The 26,586-nt window shown below is 36.2% G+C and overlaps 1 protein-coding gene and 1 long non-coding RNA gene across 3 annotated transcripts in view; both read left to right on the top strand.

Moving 5' to 3' along the window:
- Positions 1-4,151: 4,151 nt before the first annotated feature.
- On the top strand, positions 4,152-4,754 carry LOC5574185. Of its 2 annotated transcripts, none has more exons than XR_002501406.1 (2): positions 4,152-4,324; positions 4,382-4,754. It is a non-coding gene; the product is annotated as an uncharacterized LOC5574185 (long non-coding RNA). The 2 variants fall into 2 exon arrangements; XR_002501405.1 differs by having other exon boundaries at positions 4,160-4,308.
- Positions 4,755-10,123: 5,369 nt separating this feature from the next.
- The window catches only part of LOC5574184 (autophagy protein 5), a 60,507-nt gene continuing 44,044 nt past the window's right edge, over positions 10,124-26,586 (top strand). The window contains exons 1-4 of the mRNA XM_001661191.2: positions 10,124-10,767; positions 10,826-10,950; positions 11,042-11,139; positions 19,578-19,683. Coding sequence (XP_001661241.1) covers positions 10,412-10,767; positions 10,826-10,950; positions 11,042-11,139; positions 19,578-19,683 — 685 coding nt within the window. The 5' untranslated portion in view covers positions 10,124-10,411. The remainder of the gene's footprint in view (positions 10,768-10,825; positions 10,951-11,041; positions 11,140-19,577; positions 19,684-26,586) is intronic.

Below are 26,586 nucleotides of genomic sequence, written 5' to 3' on the forward strand. Positions count from 1 at the left end.
CTCCGTGGTAATTTCACTCATCGGAGTGGTGAGAATTATGAGTGTTGCATCGCTTCGTGAACGATGATCGATGGTTTGTGGGATCCACGAAGAAAGAGGAGCTTTCTTTCTCCATTTCACCATTCGAAGACGATCGATGTCTAGAAGCACGTAGAGCACGTGTTCTGTGCATGGACAGTAGGGTGTTCCAAAATTTCACTTTGTCAGAAAGTTTGGGAACTCAACCTCCAAATGGCTGATAAAGATATTACATATTCCCGAATTCCATTTCTCCGAACGACCACTTACCCAAAAATCCAATGAAGACGTACTTTTTTAATAATTCATCATGAGAAAAAAAAAATGCAAAACTAGTTTTAAGTAAGAGTCGCATTTTTCCTTCTTATCCATGGATCGCATCACCGACCAAAGCTGACACCCAGATCTGTTTCCTTCCTTACTAATCAACACCCTTTCCTTGATGATTGTGGAGAACCAGAGGTATTCTCGGTTTGTAGCAGCAACAATCATTACTCACTAACACTTGTTCCGCATCTCAACAGACAGGCGCCGATAAATAATATCAGAGTTGCTATATTTCTCATAAATTGTTTTTTTTTCACATTTTAGCAATTTCGGCTTACACTCTGTTTTCTCAAAAAATGCATTACCAGAAATTCCCCCAAGAATTTCACCAGAACTTTTTTCAGGGCTTTTTTCCTTGGATTCTTCCTTTAATTCCACAAGAAGTTGCTTCAGAAATTCCAAAAGGAAGTTCTTCAGCGATCCTTACTTTTAATTTTTTTTACAGAGTCCTCCAGGGATTTATCTAAAAACTTCTCAAGGGATTTCTTCAGTGGTACATCTAATGATTCCTTCAGGAATTCCACCAAAAAATCCTCCAAAGATTGATTAAGGAATTCCTCCAGCGAAAATTCAGGAATTTCTAAACAGATTCTATAAGAATTTTTACCTGCGTTTGCACGAGGAATTACTCTAGAAATTCTTTAAGAGATTGCTCAATGAATCGCTCCCAAGAAATTAATACACCAGGCATTGCTCCCATCAAAAATCTTGCAGTGATTCTTCTAATGATTTCCCTGGCAGTTTACCAAAAAATCCTTCAGCGATTAATCTAAACATTCTTCCAGGGGTTTCTTCAGGGACTCCTACACGATTATCGCTAGAAATTCTTTCAAACATTCCAGTGATTTACTTCAGGAGCTCTTACAGTGATTCTACCCAGAATTTCTCCAAGGATTCATCAAGGAATTCCACCAGGATGCCTTCAGAGATCCCACAAGAAATACTGTAAAAGAATTCAAATAACTTTCTACACGTGTTTTCACCAGGAATTCCTTTGAAATTCCGCTTACAATTTTTAAGAGTTTCTCCCAGGTTATTCTGAGGGGATTGTTCTAGGCAATTTTCAATAAATTCTTTTATAAATTCTTTCAGTGTTTACTTTACAAATTCTTCCTTATTTGTATCACTGAATGGACCCTACGAAGCATTCGGGATTTCTGAAGAAATTATTTCAAGAATCTACCTGAAATTTCTCCGAGGTTCCTAATGGAATTTATCCATCAACTCCGTTCAGTATTTCTTGAAGGATTTTTTTTAAGGAATCCAATAGAAACTCCTTCAGAGATTGCTTCAAAAGTTCTTCTAGAAACATATTAAGAAATTTCTTCATGGAATTCTCTAGGAATTTCTCCAGTGATTCACAATATAGTGTTCCATGTTTGTTTCAAATATTTTTCCAAAAAAATCTTCCAAGAATTCAGCTTGAAGGCATGCAGAGAAATGCTTTCTTTAATACTCTGAGTAAATATCAGTGGAATCTATGGAGGAATAATCTTTTGGAATTTTCTAGATGCCTTCCTGATGCAATACCTATAGAAGTGAGCAGTGTTTGCCCTTTGCAATCTTCTCTAAATGAATAACTCAAACTAGCAGTAGGCACACCTCGTACAAACTAGCCGACAGTGTTTTCGATATAAGAATGTAATCTTTTTATTATCAATTTAATAATATGTGAATTCGGAATTTCGCGATTGTAGTTATTTTTTTCGACGGATCCCAATAATATCTAGTATACAGAAAGGAAGAATTTCTGGTTCAATCCTTTGCGAAATTCCTGGTCGATTCTCTCACATGAATATTGGTGCATGTGAACTTGTGGAATTTTTTGGTTAATTCCCTGGAGAAATTTCTGATAACCCTGAAAATTTTTAAGAAGGGAAATCCTAGTATAACCATTGAAGTATTTTCTGGTAGAATTTTTGGTGAAACGCTGGTAGATTTTCTGGTGGAAGTTCAAGCGAAACTCTGGTGGTATTCCCAGTGTTAATTCTGAAATTCCTTAAAAAAAACTCCTCTCGCAAAATCATGAGTGAATTCCAGATGCAATCCATAGAACAACCTCTGGTATTTATGTGGAGCATTTTTAGTTGGAATCCTCAGAGGAAATTTTAGTGGAGTTTTCGAAGGAATTATTTAAGAAAATCTCAGAGGAATCCCTGGAAGAATTCCTTTTTTGAAACCAGGAGGAACTCCTCATAAAGTCACTGGAAGATATACTGGTGGATTCCCAAATAACTTGTGAAATCCTTACAAGAAATTTTTGGTCAAATTTCTGAAGGAATTCCTAAAAACCCTGATGATTCTCGCTCCAGTCCACTTTTTGGATTGCATTTAGGTCCCATAACAACTGTGCAAAATTTCAGCTCGATCGGTGAAACTGGTGAACCTATATTTACACGCCAGCCGTTCAAAGTTTCTATGTGATTCACTATGAGAAACAATGCCAATGGTCATTTTTACATATGTATATCGTGTGGCAGGTACGAAGATACTCAATGCCCAGGGAAGACGAGAAAATTTCTAACCCGAAAAGATCCTCGTCCGGTGGGATTCGAACCCACGACCCTCAGCTTGGTCCTGTTGAATAGCTGCGCGTTTACCGCTACGGCTATCTGGGCCCCTAGATTGGAGCGAGAATTTAAATTTTTGCGCAATACGCCACAAGGCAGTCAATTTCGTGGTTTCAACACTCGCCTTCAGTTTCATAACAGCGTATCTGCAGTGATCGATTTCCATTTCTCGTGTTCAGTATCATTAGGACGCAACTGCAATACACTATTTCTGTTCATCGATTTTCTCGTTAGCTAATTACTTTGCCGAGCGTTTTTTTTTTTTGACTACTTTTTTCGATTCAATAGAAAGAACTCATCGTAGTTCATTATGTTCCATCGTAAAAGATTACTTAAATCGATTGAATTTCGTGTACTAACCCAAAGAGAAAATCGACAAAAAGAAATCGATCATTGCAGATACACGATACTAAACGAGATTTTTAGATATTTCTTTGAGTTTGCAACACTGGATCTGCTACTTAGCACATGGTAACGCACAACGCTAGTTTATGTATGGGAAATCGCTAAAAGCTAAAGCATGAAATATTTGTATGGCGAAATGCATCTAAAGAATTATTTCTCGAAATTGTAAATTATTTTCGAAAACAAAATATGACACCGGTTGTACATAATAATGATGGCTAACATGCCTATCAAATATTGTTGCGTTTAAAGCTTTTATTTCCGATATATTTGGGGCTAGATGCCTTTCCTCATACGAAATAAAATCTAGCCCTGAAAGCCGGGTATGTAGCTCGTTGTTTTGAAGCAAATGAATGAATCAAGAAAAAATCTGTCACCACTGGGGATAGAAAAGGATCTTCCTTTGATCATATATGTATCACATATATCGCTTTTAGAGCGAGATCATAAATTAAGCAAGAAATGGTTTAACTTCTTCTATTCAACTGTGGGCATGAGCAAAAGAGGTAATTCACTGCCACGAGTAATTCACTCGATTTTCTTTAGATTTTATAATGCACATTGCAAAAGCACGATGAGATCTGCCTACTAAAACAAACCTGAAAGACGAAAACGTTGGCCTGGCCAAGTTTTTCGCGATAGAGTATCGATCGTAGCAGATACGCCAGTATGATACTAAACGCAAGAGTTATAGCATTCCTTAGAGTGCAAATCTTATTGAAAATTCAATTGCGCCTACAGGAACTGGGTCAACAAAATCCATTGCGATCAAATGGAAAACAGTAGTTTCGCAACTTCTCTGATTAGCTGGCACTGGTACTGATAACGTACTGATGAATGTGCTATTTCTGCTCTTATCAATGTTTGCTGTGTTACGTAGTTGCATTATTTATTCTTATTTATATTAACTAATTGTATACCTAGAGATTGATCAGTTGAAGCTGGAAGTGGTGCTGATCGATTAGTGTTGGCAAAGTTACTGCCCGAGGTACGTCTTTTCTGGGGTACAAGTATAGTTCTATTTTCATTACTCATAAATCTAACATATTTCCATTTTATAGATCCAAACATCTTCCGATCCGAAGTACTAAAATGAAGCTTCTACTGATATTACTGATTGCCGTGGCTTGCATTGTGTCGCAAGTGTCCACCCTTCCGTACCGCACAACTTCGATCATAGAACTGGATGATCCGGTTGTTCGGAACTACCGAGTGAAAAGGCAAAACGATTTCGACACTATTGATCGTTATCTATATAACTCATATGGTCAATCAAAGGGGTCAGCATTGCCTGAATCGACACCGGAAAATTCTAATGAGGATTAGTATAAGGCAGTATATGCTTCTAAATCAAACTGAAAGTTATTCGAGATAGCCGAGGAATATGAATGAATCAATTTATGTGAAATAAAAAATAATTACATGTTTAGATGACGCTAGATGTTTATAATTTCAACAATGGACTACCAGCTTTGCCTAAGTTAAAAGATGATCAGCAGAATCGATTTCACTGAGGAAACGGAACGTATGAGGTACATAAGAATTTCTTATGGAATAACGACATAAGAAGTATTTTGTTCTTCATTCGAGAATCTTATAACATTCCACAACAGACTTATGAAATAACACTCATTACATAGACAGATATAATTCCATAAGAAACTCTTTTTGAATGTCAAACGCATTGATCATTGGCATTCATAAGACCATTTTCATAACAATTCAATAATTAAATCCCCGGAATATTAGTGAAAATCTCCAGAGAAATTCCTGGATGAAACCCCCGGAGGAATACCTGGAGGAAAACCCCGAAGGAATTCCTGGAAGAAAACCCCTGAGAACTTCTTGGAGCAAATCCCGGTGAAATTTCTGGACGAAATAAACGAAAAAGTTTGTGATGGAAATACCGGTTTCCGGGAGGGATTCCTGAAGGAAATATCTTCGGAGCAATTCCTGCTGCAAATCCCACGATGAATTCCTGAAAGAAATCCCCGGAGGAGCCCCTGGAGGCAATCCAAGGAGGAATTCCTGGTGTAAATCCTGTTAGATACACCTTGGAAACTTCTGAATTCTCAATCCCTAGACTAGGGGTCATGCACAAATTACGTCACGCTCCAAGAGGGGGAGGGGGTCAGGCCAAGCGTGACAAGCCTTACAAAAATTTCGGAGGACCCATACAAAAAACGTGACAATGGGGGGAGGAGGGGGTCAAAAAGTTGAAATTTAGCGTGACATAATTTGTGTACCATCCCAAAGCTCATGGACAAAAATCCGAACTGGTAAACAAACGTGTGTCAAATCAGATTTGGAACAGCTCAAATCTTGTTCCAAATCCGACCAAAAATGGACCAGGCAGTTAGTCTGTTCCAAGAAAATAGACCAGCAAACTTGTATAAAATAACATTGGAACATCATTTGGAACACCGGTGCAAGCTCCAATTTTTAACATGGTCCAAATATTTGGAACCAATCAGTGATTTGGACCACCAGTGAAGCTGCCCTGCGTTTTTCGTGGATCTGATGATATTTGCGTGCATTAAATGAAATTATTGATTATCACTAATATACACATCCAAAAAGCGAAAAAATGCATAGGGTGCCGGTGCCATTAGTGGACTACCTAAGCTATAAAAAAATCATAACATAATAACGAAAAGACTTAACAGAGATCTTTTGGCGTCAGCAGATCGCTTGAGCCACTATTGGTACACGTGTTCCAATAGTTGCGCTAGTGCTCCAGTAGTGGACGATCGGGAATGAAACAAGGAATTTCAAACAAAATAGGTGATTTTAACATGGATTAAATATTTTTCCCTCGGAGCAGCAACTAAAATCTTCCGAATGAAGCATAAAGATCATCTCAGGAATATTTCTTTATTTTTATAAATTGACACTTATATTGAGCTGTTCGGTAATCCAATCCGCGTGGTTATTAAATTAATTAACTCATTACACGTGATAAAGATGGACAAATTATGGGTGATATTATGAAAAAAAAATCCACGTGCTCGGCTGGGATTATAATATATAGGGGAACTTACGTATTGTCGGCAGCCTAAGCTGCTGAACTTTTAAGAGGGCAATTTTACGCAACAATAGAGCACAACAATTAGCAGCAGACACCTTAACTACACTTGAGCACTCTTAATTTGTTAATCATTATACACAAAACACTATTTTATTCTCCTAATCTTCTATTTTTCCTCACCAAAGTCACGAGGCACTTGTTCTTTTATCGGCAATGCAATTACTATTATCGGCAACAAAAATGTTCACTTCGGCAATCCAAAACTGCGCAAAAACTAGGTTATGTATTGGTAACATTTCGTATTTGTTGACAAATCCTGAAATTGAACGTCACTCATTATGTTCTACTTGTTGAAAGGGCCAATGCAGAAAAATACAGACTACACTGAGAACAGAATTGCAGTTATAAATAGAATAGCAGAGAGCCAAATTGAATACACAACGCCACTAAATTATGGAGACTAAGGCACCGTCCACAAATTACGTAACGTTCTAGGGGTAGGGGGAGTAGGCTCAAACGTTGCGGCTCAAACACAAAATTTATTTTTTTCATGCAAAGACCGTTGCGGAGGGGGGATTGGTCGAAAATTGTACATTTTAACGTTATGTCATAGATGGACGCTGCCTAATTTCGTTTTCATTAATTTATCGAATATTTTTTCTATTCAATCTCATTAGGGCAGCAAGTACGAATCCAGCCTAGAAGTTGCACCGTGACGTCATGGTTAAGTGATTCATAATATTGTGCTCTGCAAGAAAAATTCACGGAACACGATTATCGGATTACTTGAATTTCAGAGTTGCGTTTGAATGGGTTACATGCATGCCCCTATTCGCTACACACACTACTGTTTATTAGAGTGCGGCTTATTTTCATAACCCCTCAAAACAAATAATTCTTGTACTCTTATGAATTCGAATCATATTAGAAGAGAAACCTCAAAGTTTGAGCCAAATATATTAAGATTTAGAGGGGGGCAAGCGTCTTGAAGGTAAAAAATGGCCTTCAGTGAAGTCACCATAACTTCGGTAATTTCTAACCAATTTTGAAATTTTCATCACCATTATCTTAAAAACTAAATTTATGAAAACTTTGTAGAATATCAAATTTGTGTAAAATCAAAACTAGCTTCAATAAAAAGTAGTTTACTCCAAATGTTTCCTCATTTTACTAAAATAATATGTTTGTTTGACCATAACTTCATGAATACTCGACCGATTTTAAATCTTTTTGCATGGTTTAGAAGCTTACTTAATTAGTTTTATACTTTTCATTCGACACATTTCACTAAAAAAATAATTTGACCAAGTTATTCAACAAAAACTGCACAAAACCATGATTTCTTAACGAAAAACGTCAGTTTTTTTTTATTTTTGTCAGTTAAACAATATTTTTAAAGCTAAAACTGGTTTTCCTCATTTTCAGATTTTCAGCCCTATGGCTGGTTCATCTCCGTATAAACACATGTTTTATAGGAAAAATGTAATTTTTGGCGAAAAAACATAAATAATGCAAAGAAATTTGATTTTTTCTTGTAAAAATCATGTTTTTGGGTAGTTTTTGTTACAAAACTAAGCCAAAACCATTTTTTAGAAACATATGTTGTATGAACAGTATGGAAACAACTATTTTTTGCTTTAAAAATATGTACAGTCGAAGCTCGTTATAAAGACCATTTTAACAGCGACAAAAGCTCTCTATAGCGACATTTTTCGGTCCCTTGAAAAAGATTTTAATGTTATCACTATTCTCTATAACGACATTTCTCTATTACGACGCTCCCTTGCCTTGTCGTTATAACAAGCTTCGACTGTACAAATATTTGAAATAGGTTGAGTGTTATGGTCAAACAAATATGAATTTTCCTGTAAAATGAAGAAACATTTCGAGAAAACTACTTTTAACAAAGATTTGTTTCGATTTAAGACAAATTTGATGTTCTACAAAGTTTTCAAAAATTTAATTTTGAAAATAATCATGCTAAAAGTTTTGAAATTGGTGAGAAATAACCAAAGTTATGGTGACTTCAATGAAGGCCATTTTTTATTACTGAAAATTCACCTTCAAGACGCATGCGCCACCCCTAAATTGTTAATAGGATAAGAGATAGAATTTAAGTAAAGTACATAATATTAAGTTTTCAGTCTATGTGACCTGTAGTCAAAGATAGTGAATAAATAAATATAAAAATCTTTATATTTTTGGCTCAAACTTTGCGGTTTCTCTTCTAATATGATTTGAATTCATAAGAGCACACGAATTTTTGGTTTTGAGAACTTTTGAAAAATAAGCCGCATCCTAGTGTCTATGCGCAAAAAATCGCTAAAAGGTAACGTGAAATTGAAAATATTACAGGCTATTTTTACATTTTTTTACGTTCATATTATTTTCAGTGTATGAGAAAATCAGAATAGGCCCTTTGCAAATCAATGCACTTATGACTTGACACAAAAACATCATCCTCTGATTGCCTGTAGAACAACAGGAGTGTTGCCAAAATAGTTTACCTATTGAAAGAAGTATATTTTATATGTTTCTCAGTATATTGAAGTTTATGCGCTACAATCTTCAGAAAAGGAAAGTATTGAAAGGCTCAATTATTACTAATGCATGCTTTGTTGCCTAATTCCAATGCATTATTTAGTTGTGTTCAATTTTTTCAATGAATTTAAATTGTGAATAAAAAATACACCGCAATTGAATATGGTTTTCTGGCAACCTATTCCCGTAGTAATAAGTGATTGCCGAGGAAAGCAAAGTGCATTAATTTTAATATGTGATTTAAAGCATAAAAATTCAGTATTTTTGAGTGCTTTATAGAGAAATCATAAGTGTAATAGTGCATGAGTGATCGGTGCGTAGCTTTCGTGACAAATTGGTATTGGAGCGGAGAATTGGACCTTTCAAAGTGGTGAGTTTTTCTTAAGCTGTTCTTGTGTTGTTTTATTCGGCAGCTCACGAATGACAATAATTTCGTAAGCATTTATTTCATTCAATGATAAAACCCATGTTATATCATATTTTTGTGAAAGATGAAGTTAACATGGAAGATTATAGTTCAAGGAATATATTGAGTACATTGAAGGTAACTCTTGTTCCGTAGATAAATGTTAACAAGGAAGATAAGTTAGTGCTGCCGAAAATACCCTCAGGGTGCCGAAGCCATCATTTACCCTAATATCGTCCCCTTAATGCTACAACTAGGTAACTCGAAAATCAAAATTTTGAGATGTGCAACTTTGTAAATATGACCGTTTAACAAGGTGATGGATATTCGCAGAGAATATGATTGGAAAATAAACCTCAAGTTATGTATATTTAATCAAACGCTTATGAGCTGTAGATATTTTTCAGATCTAATTGAGAATAATATTTTGACATATTGAATTCAAAAATTTCAAATTTCGAGTTCTGGACAAACATTTGAAAAGGGCCCAAGAGGTCTTGAGCCTTTTTTTAGAAACGTTGCTGTTGAGCCCTTCTTAGCCCGCCCACGCAAACTAACACCACTATCAGAAAGATTGGCGTTAGCTCTTCCTGATAGTGGTATTGGTGAGTGTGATCGAGTTGAATTGGGCTCAACAGCGTCTTGCAAAGCCAATGTTTACCAATGTCGATGTGCCCTTTTGAAATGTTTGTCCAGAGTTATCCAGTTGTAGCATCAAGGGGACGATATGAATAGGTATGAATTTATCGTGATGTCGGTTTTGGCCTGAATGCCCCATCAAACAAATGTATGGGAGGGGTAGGACAGTGAGACAGTTTTGTAGATATTTTTGACAGATTGTGAAACTACAACCAAAACAAACCACTGATCGTGAAAACTTTGAAGAAAACAGTTTATTTTATTTCATAAAACTTAATAAAAGCCAAAAAAGTCAAGTAATTTTCAAAAGAAGATCAAAGCCTTTAATTTGTGTCTCCTGTGTGCAATGGAAATTTCACCTGTCAGTGCTTTCAGTGCTTGATTCATCGTCAAAAGCAGAAAACCATTCCTCGCCCACAATCAGCTGCTGTCTTTGTTATTCTTCTGGTGCCGGTCTACGCCTTACCAGCAGCACAAATGGCCAACGATCGGGAAATCCTGCGTGAAATTTGGGAAGGCAAAATCCCGGTTCAGTTCCAGCTGGCGTCCGATGAAACCGATGTCGATCCGGAGCAGTTCTTTCTGCTGATTCCACGCCTGAGCTATTTTCCACTGGTTTCTGACAAAGTGCGGAAGCACTTTCTGCGATTTGTATCCAATGAACTGCAGGATGGGGAAATGTGGATGGACAGCAATGGAACTCCCCTGAAGTGGCACTATCCGATCGGGGTGCTGTTCGATCTGCTGGTGGGCGGAGATGCGATCCTGCCGTGGCCCATCACGGTGCACTTTTCCAAGTTTCCCGAGGACGTGCTGTTTCGGTGCCCCAATAAGTAAGGGATCTTGATATCATTTAATAGCATGCTAAAAATTAATTGTTTGTTATTTTAGGGACATTGTTGAGGCCCACTTCATGTCCGGGCTGAAGGAAGCAGATGTGCTGAAGCATCGAGGACAGGTGGTTTCAGCCATGCAGAAAAAAGACCACAATCAGCTTTGGTTGGGATTAGTTAATGGTAGGTGTGCCAAACAAAAATTGAAATTGTAATACAAAATACAATATGTTCTGATGGTAAATCTAAAACTGATGTTGAATACTATTTGCAGACAAGTTTGACCAATTCTGGGCCGTCAATCGGCGACTAATGGAGCCCATTCCGGATCAGGACGGTTTCAAACACATTCCAGTTCGATGTTATGCCGAGGTGAGTTGAACATGGCAATTTAATCATTATTGCATGAAATCTTCATATGTATCAGTTAAAAAGGTAATTTTGTTTTTAATGACCTTTTTTTCTTGTTTTATGGGCCACTCAAAATTTTTAAACGAAATTTTGCAAAAATCGGTTTTGTATTACGCATTATCAGTAATGCTCAGAAGATTATTACAATTACAGAATTAGAATTACAGTTAATCGTAGTAAACACTTCATTTAAGTTGTGTTTAATTCAGCATTCTCGCATAACTTATGATCTCGCTTCAAAAGCCATGTGTGATAAATTATTAGTTTTTAACTTTATTTGAGTGGTTTTTCGCCCAAGGCGAGTTTACCCCTAAAACTGTGAGATGAGCCTATGCATGCTAGAAAAAGGTTTGACTTTCTGTGCACCCTGTTTTCAAGTTGCCCGTGAGAGAGAGCGAGCCAGCATCAACAAACGGCGCACAGTAAAAGTCAACCGAACAAAATAATTTTGGACACGTACAGAGGCTCATAGAGTAGGATCTCCATTCTTTTGTTCAGTAACAACAAGCTAAACATTTGATAACCAATTGTTTTGAAGGCAAGATCATTGCCACATTGAGCGAGAATTATTGAGTTTTTTTACCATAGGCATGGAATCAGCAGAAAAGACTTCTTCAACAAAAATGATTTATCTGATCCCACTCAACTTTCAAGTATCATTATTTTAGCGTGTGCGTTGAAAAGCCTCCGGCTCGAAAGTTGTGCACTGCAACTTATTTCTATATAGAATTCGAGTTTGATCGACTAGGCTTCTAAAAATGAATAACGTATGCGCTGAGTATAAATTTTCTAAAGTGTGGATTTCGTTGTTGAAAGTTGTATTTTCGAATATTGTGGACCGCAAGCTTGCAGGCGGTTTGTACATTGCATAGATTTAGGCTTATTTCGATGCTGGATATCCACGCATGATCTTCTCAATGTGCATCACTCATCAAAATTACTTTTACTTCGGGAAAATATAATTTCAAGCTGGTGACAAGATTACAAACTGAGGGTGGGTTATGAGCACGGTGGGGTAGTATATGGGAATGCCATTGACGGTTTGTAATCTTCTACGAGGTTTTTCGAGACCCAACAGGGCGCGTGCATCGGGTTGCGGATAGGAGCAAAGGAAGATCAATAGCATAGCTACTTAAAATAATAGAGCAAAAAGCCGTTCCATGATTAGGTAATGTTTAGCGATCTTCTATAGTGTTCTAGTACTATAAAATTCTTCTTTCAATGGGAATTCTGGCCTTGATAATATCAATAGTAATAAAAACATAAAACAATACCTAATACCGTAATTTCGGGTGAAATTGATCATTTCTCACGGTTTTTCTAGTCTGTTTCCTATGATGTTGACAATGTCAAACAACAAAATGCAGGAAAACAAGTACGAAGGTGAGCCTCATCGACTCATGTACCTACTTAATAAGTACAATGTAGCTTCACTGTAGTAATAAATGAAAGAACTACCTATTAAAAAAGCCACATCAGCTAAGTCTATACATATACAAATGTTGGTCATAGGGTCATAGCGAGCATTCGGTATGTATGTCTATGACTGATTCTTATCTAACAGGGGCACTAGAAGACCAGGCGAACAATTTCGAAACAAATTATTTTTATACATCGGCCTTACGATCCGGAAGGCTCAACTATGCTGTAAAATCATTCTTTTGAAGCTACTCATTAGTTCTGTTTCATCATTTCTAATATAATGCATGAGCTTACACAATAAGAATAATTTCAGGATTGTAAGCAGTACATGGATAACTGAACAGAATAGCTTCGAAAAGGGTGCTTAAAAATAGGATAATCCTGGTCAGAGAAGTATCATCATCAAGAGTAAGATACAATTCTTCATTATTAACTCCTGAATCATACAAACAAATGAACTAATAATATCAAATATCTTTATATATATCAGTACTGTCAATCAGTGCACTAAATGCAAATTTTATATCAGTACATGATAAAAACAGTTAAATTTTGTAAAGTCGTCATCATCGATTGCATTGCGTTTATTATAGTAATGTTCAACCATTATCGAAAATTCCTAAAGCGTCGTAAGAGCAGCCCTTAGCATCACTATCATATTGTTATTATTTTGTCGTTTATAAAATTAAAAAAAAAAACGATCAGCTCATTCTTCCTTACTTGTACAATTGCCAGTCTATTTCAAATTTTAAATTTTAATTCCCCAGAAAATTATATACCTACTTTAAAGTTTTGAAATAATCTAGTTAAAAATACTTGAAAATGAAACTCAATACAAAGTTATTTACAAGTACATGAGAAGATTAGCATTGGTGCTGCTAATTATGAACACTTTACGCATAATTCAAATTTCATTTGCAAATGAACAATCATAGTAGTTTCACTTTTATTGGCACTTATGAAGACTGATAGATCAGTCTAGGCGAAACACAATATCCAATATTTATTTAAAAGAATATACAACTCATCACTATTCTGCACAAAATAGAGCTACAGCCTTCTTTCGGTATAGTAGATTCCAAATGTATAATTTCACATGTATGTCCAATTTTTATCAAATATAGTGATGTATCCAGCTTTTCATCAATGTTTTAAGAATGTGCATCATAGCTTACCTTTTGGGGCTACCCCGAATGGAATAAAGACGTTCGTAGTTTCATATTATACGTTTCCGATATAATTATTACGTAAATTCGGCAAAATAAATACGTACTATTCTGCACATTAAAATGATACGCCCTTCTTTATGTCAACTCTAAATTACAAATGGCTTGTTTAATTTTGCACAAAATAGTGATACACCCTTCTTTCAGTCTTATCCTGTTGACGATATAGACAAAATGTCCCGTAAGGATACCAAATGGCAAGAAGGCATTTGGCATGATTGATTAAATGATCAAACACCATTTGACATTATGGTCATTTAGCCAATGACCATTTGGCATAACATGAAGAACATTCTTTTTGAAAAGAAGGAGCATAGGTATGGCTGGATGGCAAATGGCTTTATACCAAATCATTCTATGCCAAATGACCTTATGCTATATAGGCTCTCCATTGATATTTTTTTTTTTTTTTTTGAAAGAAGGCTGTATCACTATATAGGCAAAAATAAACATATAATTTGTATATTTTATGGGAATTTACTGAAAGAAGGGTGTATTAATATAATATGCAAAATAATCATGAATAGGGGGATTAGGGACATAATGGACACATTAGGCAAATGCTTATTTTACATAGAATGGAAATATGTTACAGTTACTCTCGGCTGGTGTCCAAATTCATAATTAGTATGACGTGCTACATCCATTCATGGTAAGAAAAAATCTTATCAAATGTCAGAAAAACGAGATAAAAAATTGGGTTCAAAAAACAACTGATAAAAAGGTATCCGGGTTAAATAAACACGTTCGTTGAATTTAGTGAAAACTTAATTATTAATGGCGTCAAAACGTACTGATATGTAAAGTACTTCCCCCCTATCACATTAGCAAGAAGTAACTTCTCTAGGATAGTTACTTTGCTCTAAAATAAATTCTTTCACCGCTTTGCTTATAAACTAATTAGAAGCTGAGAAAAAATATAGTAAAATTTCAGAGGACAAATGAAGCAAAGCAAAAACTTGTATACCGTCAAAAAGTGCATATACAATACAGATTTCGTAAAGTTCATAAAATTTTGCTGAAATATGCAGATTCCCAGAGAATAACGGGGTGTCCATTTTGCCCCGTGAGTTCATTATGCCCTTAACCCCCCTACCTACATATTTGTTTTGTCACAACAGACCTTAGCCTGTCACATAAGTGACTCACGCAAAGCAAAAATTAAAAAAGAAAAAAAATGGATTTTAATATTTTTTTCTTTAATTTCAATTTTCAATCATGTTGGAAATCGGCAAAAATGGCGGATGTTTCAAGCTATCAAAAATGGTTGAGATATTCTTTTTAATTTTTTTTATGAGAAATGTAGCAACAGTTTTTAATTGTAAATAGTGGGCTTCGTGGCCTGGCGGTTAGCGGCGTCAGTCGTCTAGGCGTATTGTGCCACGAGGTGTGGGTTCGATTCCCGCTCCAGTCGGTGGAAACTTTTCGTCAAACGAAAAATTCATCGCTGGGCTACTGGGTGTTTCGTGTTGTCCGTTGCCTAATGTTAGTAATCGTTCAGTCTGTGCAGCCAATGTGCTGAAGACGGTGTAAATTGTCTTGATACTCTGTTGCTATTCAACTAAGAGAAAAAAAATATATTTCAGTAGGTTTATAAAGTTTATCATAACAGATATTTTGTAACTGTAGGTCGCTTTGTTTCTATTCGCCAACTTTTCATATTCACCACGTATTACTGTAAAGTTTCAAAAGGAATAATTATGATTTGGCGCCACAATCAATACAGTTGAAATCTGTTAGTTTGACTCATGATTTTGGTGAAGAATTTTATCTCTAAATTTCACAAGTCATTCAATGAATTTCTCTCATTAACGCTATGAAAATCTAGTGAATTTAAAAATAGAGAAATTGGAATGCATCCCTATTATTTCAGGCCACCTCAAAAATTGACTTGTTCAAACACTCGATACTGGAGCAGTTGCATTAGTCATGGGTAAGAAAGCAATTTCAAATTATGGCTCTTAAAGTATTGATAGATCTCACTTCTGAAACTTATGATCTTATTTTAGAAATGCTTAAGCGTTCAATGAAACCATAATTTGACTCGTTCATAAGTAACGATTTGTAGAAAAGTATTTTTGGCTCAGTGTAGGAAATATGAAAAAAAGTGTCCCCGAATTATGGCATAAAATATTTCGTGTTCAGTAGACCACATCGATTCTATAACATTCGCCTGAATTTCGTTGCTCAGAATGCACTATTCGCTAGATAGCTTTCTAAACTTTCAACACTGAGTAGTCATTTGGCATAATGACCATCAGACATGACTGGGATCTAACCATAGTTATGCTCCTTCCTTCAAATAGGATGGTCTTCATGTTATACCAAATTTTTATTACCGTAATCCGGGGTAACATTGATCATATTTTGATATTTCTTAATTTTTTCATTTTATTTTTTTCATTTATATATTTTTAATACAAGTACTGGCACCCACTGCTCGTGACTATATATTTTACTTGTTTTTCAAATCAATGTTTTTAGCGATTCATTCAATATGGCGTAACATTGATCACCCAACGTCTGGTAATATTGAAAATGTCATTACTTATTTAAATCAAGGCCCCTGATGCCGAATATGAAGACCGAACTCTTAAAAGTTATTTACTTTTTGAGTTATTTCAAAACTAAAAACACCTTAAACCGCGAAACACGCCTAAAGGTAGGCAATTTCCTAATGAAATTCTACATTCCCAACAGTAATTAGTTAATGTTGCCTAATTGGGTCCTAGAATGTTTAATGAACTCTTGTTTTTATTCAATAATACGAAAGAGCATGTTCTTGCAATTTTTCCAACTCAAATTACGACTATGACATATTTAAAATTTAATTTTTCAAAATGGTTCCTTGAAACTTTTGATCATGTTTGACGTTCATTTTGTCGACAAAAATGCCACAGGGCTTTTAGTTTTAACACTGAGGTTGTTCCTATCTGTGACAAAATCTCAAAAACCATAAAATCATGTTTTATTGACTTAAAAAATGTTTTAAAAATTGAGTAAACATGTGTTTTTGGCCTAAACTTAAGCGTTTGGTACCAAAATTGGGACAGGGCTTTAGGACCCTATTGGATAAACTTTATTTAGTATGAACCGCATTTTCCTTGATCATATCATTTGCAGAACTCATGTTTTGAGCGATTTCACCTGGTGCTTAACTTTTAGGCCGGTAGTGTGAAAATTTTCAAATCTTGTGCTAATGAAATTGAGTGTATTTGTAGTTCACTGTCAAAATTTCATGCCGATTGCTCATATGGAAACAAAGTTACAGCATGCCAAAGTTGAGCATTTTGTATGAAAATCGGCTTTCACTACTATTATCTTGAACACAACTGTACAATGGAACATACAATACATGACAATTTATTATGAACATTGAGACAGACATTCAAAACATAAAGCTCCTAAAGTAAAATGTTAATTCGTACTAAAAGTTGAAATGTGAGTTAATTATTCAAGTTCTTGAAGATCTCCCCACCATTTCAACAAAATTGAACGAATTTCAGGTTTCTGGAATTGGAATTTAAAAAAAAAGAAAGTCTTGAGAATCTAGCGCAGATTAATAGTCCAAATATTTTATAGATTTCTAATTTATTTCAAAATGATGATTTTGAACTGTTTCGTTTTACTAACAAATAAGTTTCACATGAAACTATTCAGTTATTTAACGTTTAACCAACATGCTTAAAAAACTCATTTCTGAAAAATTATTCTTCGATAGATAAATCTTCAATTTACGAAAATTTTGCTCATTCAAATAAAAAATTGCTTATATCCGGACAAATGATGGGAAATGCTAAAGTTATTTTTTTTGTCTTAAATTTACTTGAACTCTCAACTCGACTCAACTCAGAATTCGATCAAAATACCAATTCTTTACGTTTGTTGGCCAGGGGCCCAGATAGCCGTAGCGGTAAACGCGCAGCTATTCAGCATGACCATGCTGAGGGTTGTGGGTTCGAATCCCACTGGTCGAGGATCTTTTCGTAAAGGAATTTTTCTCGATTCCCAGGGCATAGAGTATCATCGTACCTGCCACACGATAAACACATGCAAAAATGGTCAATCGGCAAAGAAAGCTCTCAGTTAATAACTGTAGAAGTGCTCATAAGAACACTAAGCTGAGAAGCAGGCTTTGTCCCAGTTGGGACGTAACGGCAGAAAGAAGAAGAAGAACGTTTGTTCAATTGTAAACCGGGAAAATTTTTATAACTATGCCGGGAAAAACGGGAATTTCAAAATAAATATGTAATGACCATTAGGGCGGTTCAGAATTTAAGAAAGTTTGAAAATTCAATCTCCCATATCGTCCTTACCATCCTTACCATCATCATAAAAATAATGCTGTGAAATTTTCAGCTTGCTCAGTGGTGATTTGAAGGTGGCCCAAAAGCGATGTAGAATTATGAAAAATGTTTCTTACACGTTAGTGCTGGAATTTAAGTACAATACAATACAATACATCCCATAATGAAAACACAATCTTCAAACCATAATAAAGCAATTTGCTAAATAGAGCAATTCAATCCGACGGATAGGAGAAGAGATATTCATGAGTTTATTTGCTATTATTATAGCCCTGCAAAAATCCCCACCAAAATTAGCTTAAAAAGGATTTGTTCCTTCAGCAACATGCTTCATTAAGATTTGTAGAATAAGTTTTCACTATTTAATGTTATTTTGTAGTTACATTACAGTACTAACGTGTTTTGAACATTTTTCAAAATTTCTCCATAGTAATTTCCATATTAACCTACATCGTCTTCGGCCCTCCTTTAAATCACAACTAAAAAAGCTGAAAATTTCTCAGAACACTATGTTTATGGTAAGGATGGTAAATTCTGAATTCCTAATGACCACCCTGGAATTTGGGTAGATATAAGCTGAGACGAGACTCGCGAAGACGGTCTTCTTTTTCTGTGATTGCTGAGTTTTTTTCTTATTCCACTTTGTGTTTATACTAATTATGCGCATGCTGTTCAACACCTTACATGAACCTCTCAGCAAAAAATTATTGAGTTTGCATCACATCGAATCATAAATAGCCGTTTGAGTGAAATTTCACGCCAGCAAACGTAGCAGACATTAGAAATAATTAATCTTCTGCTTAGATTTATCTGCAACTTTGGAAAAAACTGCTCCGCCGACTGAGGTTTTAAATAACAGTTTACTTTGAACACAACACTTTTCACTATTTCAGCCATAAAAACGGTGGGTTGCATTTGACGTTTCGTAAGTTGGGAATCTGGGCTGCATATGACGTTGATATTTTTCCTCTTCGCGAGTCTCTCAGGATATAAGTAGGTAACAATGCTTGTTTCAGTGAGAACAGTAAAATTGGTATTCAATCTTCTTCTTTTTTTCTGGCGTTACGTCCCCACTGGGACAGAGCCTGCTTCTCAGCTTAGTATTCTTATGAGCACTTCCACAGTTATTAACTGAGAGCTTACTATGCCAATGACCATTTTTGCAAGCGTATATCGTGTGGAAGGTACGAAGATACTCTATGCCCTGGGAAGTCGAGAAAATTTCCAACCCGAAAAGATCCTCGACCGGTGGGATTCGAACCCACGACCCTCAGCTTGATCTTGCTGAATAGCTGCGCGTTTACCGCTACGGCTATCTGGGCCCCTCAGGTATTCAATATAGTAGTTAATTCGAATTATGCCTCCTTCCCATGTTATGCTAAACATTATCTTATTTCAATATTAATTAATTTAATTGTGCAAATATTCCATTTTTCATCATCAGGACGGATCCTACCAGCAGAAACTAGTCGCACCGAGCACGGAGACAGGTCAGAAACGCACTCTCCAGGACTTGTTGGAGGACTTTTCGACACCTGTCCGGAAAGCAGGTAAGAGAATTCTGCCGCTACAATTTCATTCCTCGGGAAACGGTGGGAAATGTTACTTCAAAAGTAACACCGAATGTGCAGCGGAACCTATAGGAAAAAAGCTGGACAAACATTTGAAAAGGGCCCAAGAGGTCTTGAGCCTTTTTTCAGAAACGTTGCTGTTGAGCCCTTTTTAGCCCGACCACGCAAACTAACACCGCTATCAGAAAGATTGGTGTTAGCTCTTCCTGATAGTGGTATTGGTGAGCGTGATCGAGTTGAATTGGGCTCAACAGCGTCTTGCAAAGCCAATGTTTACCAATGTCGATGTGCCCTTTTGAAATGTTTGTCCAGAAGGACAATTTGTCCTTGTTTACTTTCTCTTGTGCTGAGGATCTTTTTTTTCGGTTGAGCCAACAGAAAGGTGCCGAATCTTAGCGCTTCTTGTTACACTTCGTTGCGGCGGCCTGGGTTCGCACCTTGCTGCTCTCTTTGTCTTTCGCCTGGCTCCCACACCGTGAATGCGTGCCTATGCATACAACATACAACCTTAGCGGCGGCGGAGGGATGTTAAGTTATTTGTCTTTATGTGCACGCACATATGCTAATGGCGTTTGATTTTCGGATATCGTTTTTTTTCTTCTTTTCTGTTCGAGAATAGAAGCAACGGTCGGTCAAGGTGTGATTCTAGGAAGTGGACGGTTTCGGCGAACTTGAATGGTGAAGGCGGGCCAGGTGTGCTTAAGTAAATTTCTCACGCGTTTGCCATATTTCGTGTGTGCATATCTTTATGTTTTGCTGAACATAATTATAATTTCAAAATTATAAAGGATGATAAATATTTACCGTTATCTTAAATTGCTATGACTTATTTTTCACAAATTTTATGTCTCTTTTTTTCTTCTGTATTGTTAAAAGTTTTGATGATAAATGCAGAAGCCAGCATTTCAGAAAGATCATACTGCATGTTCTAATCCCGCTGGTCGATGATTTATTTTTTTTTTCTCTATTTCTCAGGGCATACTGTAGTACTGTTTCTTCGTCTTTGTTGCAAATTATTCAAATAATAAGATAATGCTATCCCGAGCAAAATCTGAGCAAAGTCAAAACAAAATTTCTTGGTTTCTGTGATGGCTTTTCAAAGAAGTTTTCAGTATGAATGATTCTTTGATATTTTTGTTTGAATATTCTTTTTTTTTCTTTCTCTTTTTCTCTTGGAATAACGAAGTCATTCAGAAGTCTCTCAAATGGATACTATTTACAAGATCAATTGATTGGTTGGTAAATACTGGGCATGGCGTACCATTGAAACTTTGCGTACCTGAAGGTGGTTTTTAGCCTCCTGCCCAGCAACTCCTATCCTAACCTCCTCGCGGTACTGGCCGGAGTACGAGCAACCTTGGGGAAGATCGGGTAACCAACCCCGGTGGGAACTTTGGTCGTATGCTGACAGGGAAAGGGGGGTTTGCTTTTGCTTCTGCAAACCTGGAGCGCCTGTACTCCATGTTAAGAGCGGCTCACAAGAGCGTCTGTTCCCCATGTCAGGGGCGGCTGATCATCGTCCGAGTGCCAGAGAAGGACTCTAAGTCAAACTGTGCACTATGGTCCTCCGATCATTTAGGGGGAATAGTCCTCCGGAAATCTAGGAGGTTGGTGTCAGACCCTGCAAGCCAAACGTAAAAAAATAATAAGCACATGAACGTCAACAGAATAATACGGACCGGAACAAGCGGCATACCCAAGCAGCACACATTGTTACAAGTAAGTAACAACAACGACTACTTAACATGTTCAATAGTTACACTAGTAAACATTGCAACATGGAAAAATATTGCTATGTAACCGAAAAAGCGCAAAAAGTCGAGCCTTATGTAACTTGTTGGTCGTTACACAAGAAATTTGCTGGCGACGGATATGCAATTTGTTGGTTACGATGGGTTTTCCTGCGATAAAATAATAGAAACGGCGTTGAACTTATTGTTTCATTCTGACAGTTTTGGAACCGAACATCCATTTTAGAGTTGAATGTCAACAAAAGTTATACGTATGATCTTCGAACGCGTAATTACTCACAAGTACATATTAAATTTAACTTGTAGATTCAAATTTGTGGTGAAATCAATCATTTTACTTGCTCAAAATTGACGCGCTCATCAAATATCTTATAATTTATATAAATTGAATTAAACACGATATCTGGATTGCTTAGATAATATGCCATTGTAACTGCCATACAAAATGGGAATGAACACTGTTACTCAAATCAGCAGTGTTTGTCATTTGTATTTTATTGTTTGAGATTCCAAAATCACGTTTTTTTCGTAACCCGCTGTTGGATTTTCTTGATTGCCTATCATAAACCGCCATTTAATTTCATCAGTGGTGCGGGAAGTGGGTAGGACAGGTAGGACATACCTGGGTAGCACAGTCAAAGGGTTGTCCTACCCATGATTTAACAAAAAAAAAAAGATCAGTAGAAAGCTTGAAACATAAATCAAAATATTTTTCATCTGTTCCATATACATACAAACTCAAACCATGTCACACTTATCCTTATGGTTTTCATGGTATTCTCATGCCTAGTGAAGCGTGACATGGTTTGTGCATGCCCTCAAAAGTTCTGGCTCGTGAGAAATACAATTTAAAATATCTATAGTGGAAATACTGGGAAACTAACTATAAGAAACTTCTTTGGCCGTTAGAAAAACAAAGGAAACAATACTCTATGGCCGCGGTGCCCAAAGTGCGGCCCGCGGGCCGCACGTGTCGTCTGGATCTCCTGAATGTGACAAACTTCGTACAATATTTCGCCAGGAGGCTTTAATACCCCCAAAGTTATCATGAATGGCACACTAATATATTCGGATAACTATCTTCGATCAGAAATACAAGCGATTGAAAAATGAGCCTGAGCATCACTGCTCAATGGCATTTCTGAATGAATTAATGTATGGTTTCTTAAAAACATCTACGGCCTGTATATATAATTGCCGTGAGCATTCCTGAAAGTAATTCTTGAGAAGTTGCTTAAGATTATTAAAGACTCTTTGGATAAAGTAATGGATCAATCTAAAATCGCATCCTGTTATACACATCACGAGTGTGATAGTGCTAGCGTTTCCTAACGTGCGATCCCACTTGATATAATCTCTCAAAGCTGGTTGTTCTTATATCCTCACATATATTTAGATAACAAATGGATTAACAGCAAAACAATCTTTTTTTTTTAATTCTTTTGCACCACTTCTCACAAAAATTTTCAGGTGAAACTGAAGGTGCATTAAAAAAGTGTCTTCGTGCATAACCTCCATCATTTATTTTGCTAACATTTCTTCAACAATTTTGCAATAAAAAAATCGTTGTATTCTGCTCTAAATATTTTTATGAATGGTGTCACAAAAAATCAGAACTTCTATTGACTGTGATGTGGGATTTCTATAGGAATTGCTTTGAACAATAATAATTGCTTTAAAAAAGACTATAACGGGCTCAGCAGGCTCTTCAAAAATTTCGTGTCAGATTCCCCGAGGAAAATCTTCAAGAGTTACCGTAGCGATTTTTTTTAGAATGCTTTCAGGGTCTTTTACAGAGATCTCTCCAGAAATTCTTCGACAGATATCTCTACTAATTCTCCATTAAATTTAACCCATTTGTCGAAAGAATGCTTAGGAGAATTTCTGCCTTATTTGCTCCAGAAAATACTTGAAAACTCCAAAGCTACTACCTCCAGTTTTTCATATCCTTGAATTTCCTTTAGATATTTTTTCACTAATCCTTCAACCGAATTCTCCAATTGTTAACCTAGGAGATCTTCTAAAGATTTCAACAGTATTTTTTCCATGGATGCCCATAAAGGTTTATTCTAGAGTTATTGAAAGAAAAAGTAGCTTATGGATTTTGTAAGAGACTCTGCCTTTTCTTCAAGAATTCATCCACGTTTCCTCCCAGAAGTGCAAAATTCCTTAAGGGGTTATTATAATCATTTTTTTACGATTTTTTCTAAAATTTCATTCCTGCAGTTTTACCAACTCAAAAAATTCCTCGCAAATTTCCCATGCAATCTTCAAAAAATTATATAAGTCCTCACGCCAGTTGAAACTTTCGATATTTTTTTCCGATGTTTCCTACATAAATTTCTATCCAATGTTTTTCGAGAAATTTCTTCAGAAAATTATGTGGAATTCTAGCGCAAATTTCGATTGATTTGTTTTCGATTATCTTATCAAATTATCTAGGAAATCTTCTGAAACTTCCTCAAGAGTCTAGAAGTTCTTGCAGAGTTCCTTGTTCATTAAGGGTGAATTTGAAAATTCCCATAGTTTTATCGGAGATTACTCTAGAGTTTTCTTTGAAAAAGTCTCACGGATTTATTTTTCAGAAAAGTTTCCTTGGCATTTTTCTGAAAAAAAAACTTTAAGACATATTGGAGACAATCTCAAAGAATTACTGGAGAAATTTCTGTAGAAATCTTAGAAGAAATCTTCGTACAGTTGCTGAAGGTATCTTAAGAGAAATTCCTAGTTGAAATCTTATATTAACCCGTAGAGGCCTGAGTGAAAGAAAAAATACTAAAACTCTCACCGCTCAATGAATACTTAACGGAATTCAATTGTTTTTTGTCAGTGTACTGGTACACATATCTAGTTTCTGAAAGTGGTCAAAGGAACTCGGGAATGTTCCTGTGACCGGAGTTATTGCGGTGGATCACTGGGTCAGGTCGAGTGACAAGGGATCTGTACTTCTTTACCCCTGAATGTAGTCAAATTTCAAGTCACAGATAATTTCCAGAATCGGCTATAATGTGGCCACTATATCAAGAAATTTTAAGCAAAACGCATCATAGTAAACCTTCTGATACTGGATTAAATTGAATAATTATGTCAACGGCATTTGATTGATCCTACAAATGACCGTTTTTGGCTCCCCGGGATGCATCAAATTTATGATAAAGTGCACAATTTGTATCTTAACATCTGCGTCAAGCCTATGGGAACGCATTTTAGTAAATTATTATGTTCGATCTATACTTTTAGAGATTTGAAACGGTTTAGTCCTAACATATCTAGAGCCGGTTCTTCAGAGCGTTAAGTCCGAGTGGCCGCATCTGGTACACTCTAAACGGTGCAAAACTATCCATTTATAATGTTGAATATCAGATCCTAATGGTTTATGCAAATTAAAATTATTTCCATTGGAAATAAATAAAGATAACTTGGCATGTCCCAAAAAATCGCCTTTTCCTACCCGACTTGACCCAGTGACCCACCGCAATAACTCCGACTGCAGGAGTATTTCCGAGTTCCTCTGGCCACTTCTAGAAACTTGATATGTGGGCCAGTATACTGACAATGAATTATTTTAATCCGTTAAGTATTCGCTTAGTGGTAAGGGTTTTAGTATTTTTGCTTTCATTAAGGCCTATACGGGTTAATCCTCAATGACAATTTCAAAGAAAACCTCCAAAAATGTGTGGAGAAGCTATTAATTGAATATTAGAATACGTTTTGATCGGGAATCTTGAAGTATATCCAAGGAAATCGATGGATGAATCACTGGATAGCATCTTTGAGAAGTAAGGATTTTCATGAAAAGTTCCTCAAACAGTTTTTGGAGGAGCTGGAAAATGCTTCTTGAGGTATTCTGAACCAAATTCATGGAGAAAATTCCAACGAAAATTCGTGTACAAATTCCTTGAGAAATAATCACTAAATAAAATAATCACTTAGTCCACAGTAATATCTGAACATTTGGGCAAATACCTGAATCCTAGAGAAAATCATGAAAAACAGATACAGTAATACTTGTCATAATGTCAAGAGCATGTCAATGAGGGGGTTAGCAAAAGGGTGTTAATGACAAAAGTCTAGTTTTGAGAAAATCTACTTTGAAGTTTTTTCAGCAATTGTTTATTTTATACAAATTGTATGGAATTCAAAAAACAAACAAGCTAGTTATCTAAGATTTTTTTCTGTTGAGCGGAAAATCACCTGAAAAAATATCGTTAGAACGCTTGGAAACAGTAGAACTCAACCAGGTTTGATTATTAACCATTATTTGCTAACGTGTGTCCTACCCATGATTTTGAACGTGGACGCGCCTCTGAATTTCATCTTGCTGCAGATACACTTCCGAATAACTGTTTGAAGACAGCCAATCTAAAATGATGACGATTATTAAAAAGTTGTTAGAGAGGCTGCATATTGTGAATCCAACAATTGTATTTCATCACTGGAAAAATATCTATGAAAACAATAACTGGTCATAGAATAGTAAAGTTCTTATATCAAAATTCACAATACGTATGAAAACTTTTTCAATGTAGTGTTGACCACTGTCAGCAAGTTACTTGTTTGTTACACATCAGTTACCAAGAAATCTTATGTTATTTTGAAACTGATGTGTAACTATGGATCAATGCACGCGTTCATTCTTTGACGTTTTAGCGGTGCCGTGTTATTTATGTGACCATGGAAACCAGTGAATTCGGCACCGCGCAAACGTCAAATTAGTGAACTCGTGCATCGGTCCATACTGAAACTGCCAATAAATTACACTGCTGTCAATAGGGGAAGGGGTATTAAAATGAACACCTAAAGGATATCGTCTTGCTTCTAATGGGAAAAACGATGAATTTGAGATAAATCACTAAATAACGTGCAGAAATCCCTAAGCCAATTGATGAAAGCACCTTACAAAGGTATGAAAATTAAATGCTCCATCCAAGAAAGCACACGGTTTGTGCCGTGCTCAAATAGCTTGAAAGAAGGCAAATTCAAGCGTGTGCTATAATAAGGGACAAGTCGCATGATCGATTTCACTTCATCGATACTCTGGCAGCGTCCATTTATTACGTAACGCTAAAATTGGAAATTTTTGACCCCGTCCGTAACGCTTTTTGTACAGTGAAACCTCCATGAGTCGATA

Source organism: Aedes aegypti, chromosome 3 (genome assembly GCF_002204515.2).
Source record: "Aedes aegypti strain LVP_AGWG chromosome 3, AaegL5.0 Primary Assembly, whole genome shotgun sequence".
In the NCBI taxonomy this organism is placed as follows: domain Eukaryota; kingdom Metazoa; phylum Arthropoda; class Insecta; order Diptera; family Culicidae; genus Aedes; species Aedes aegypti.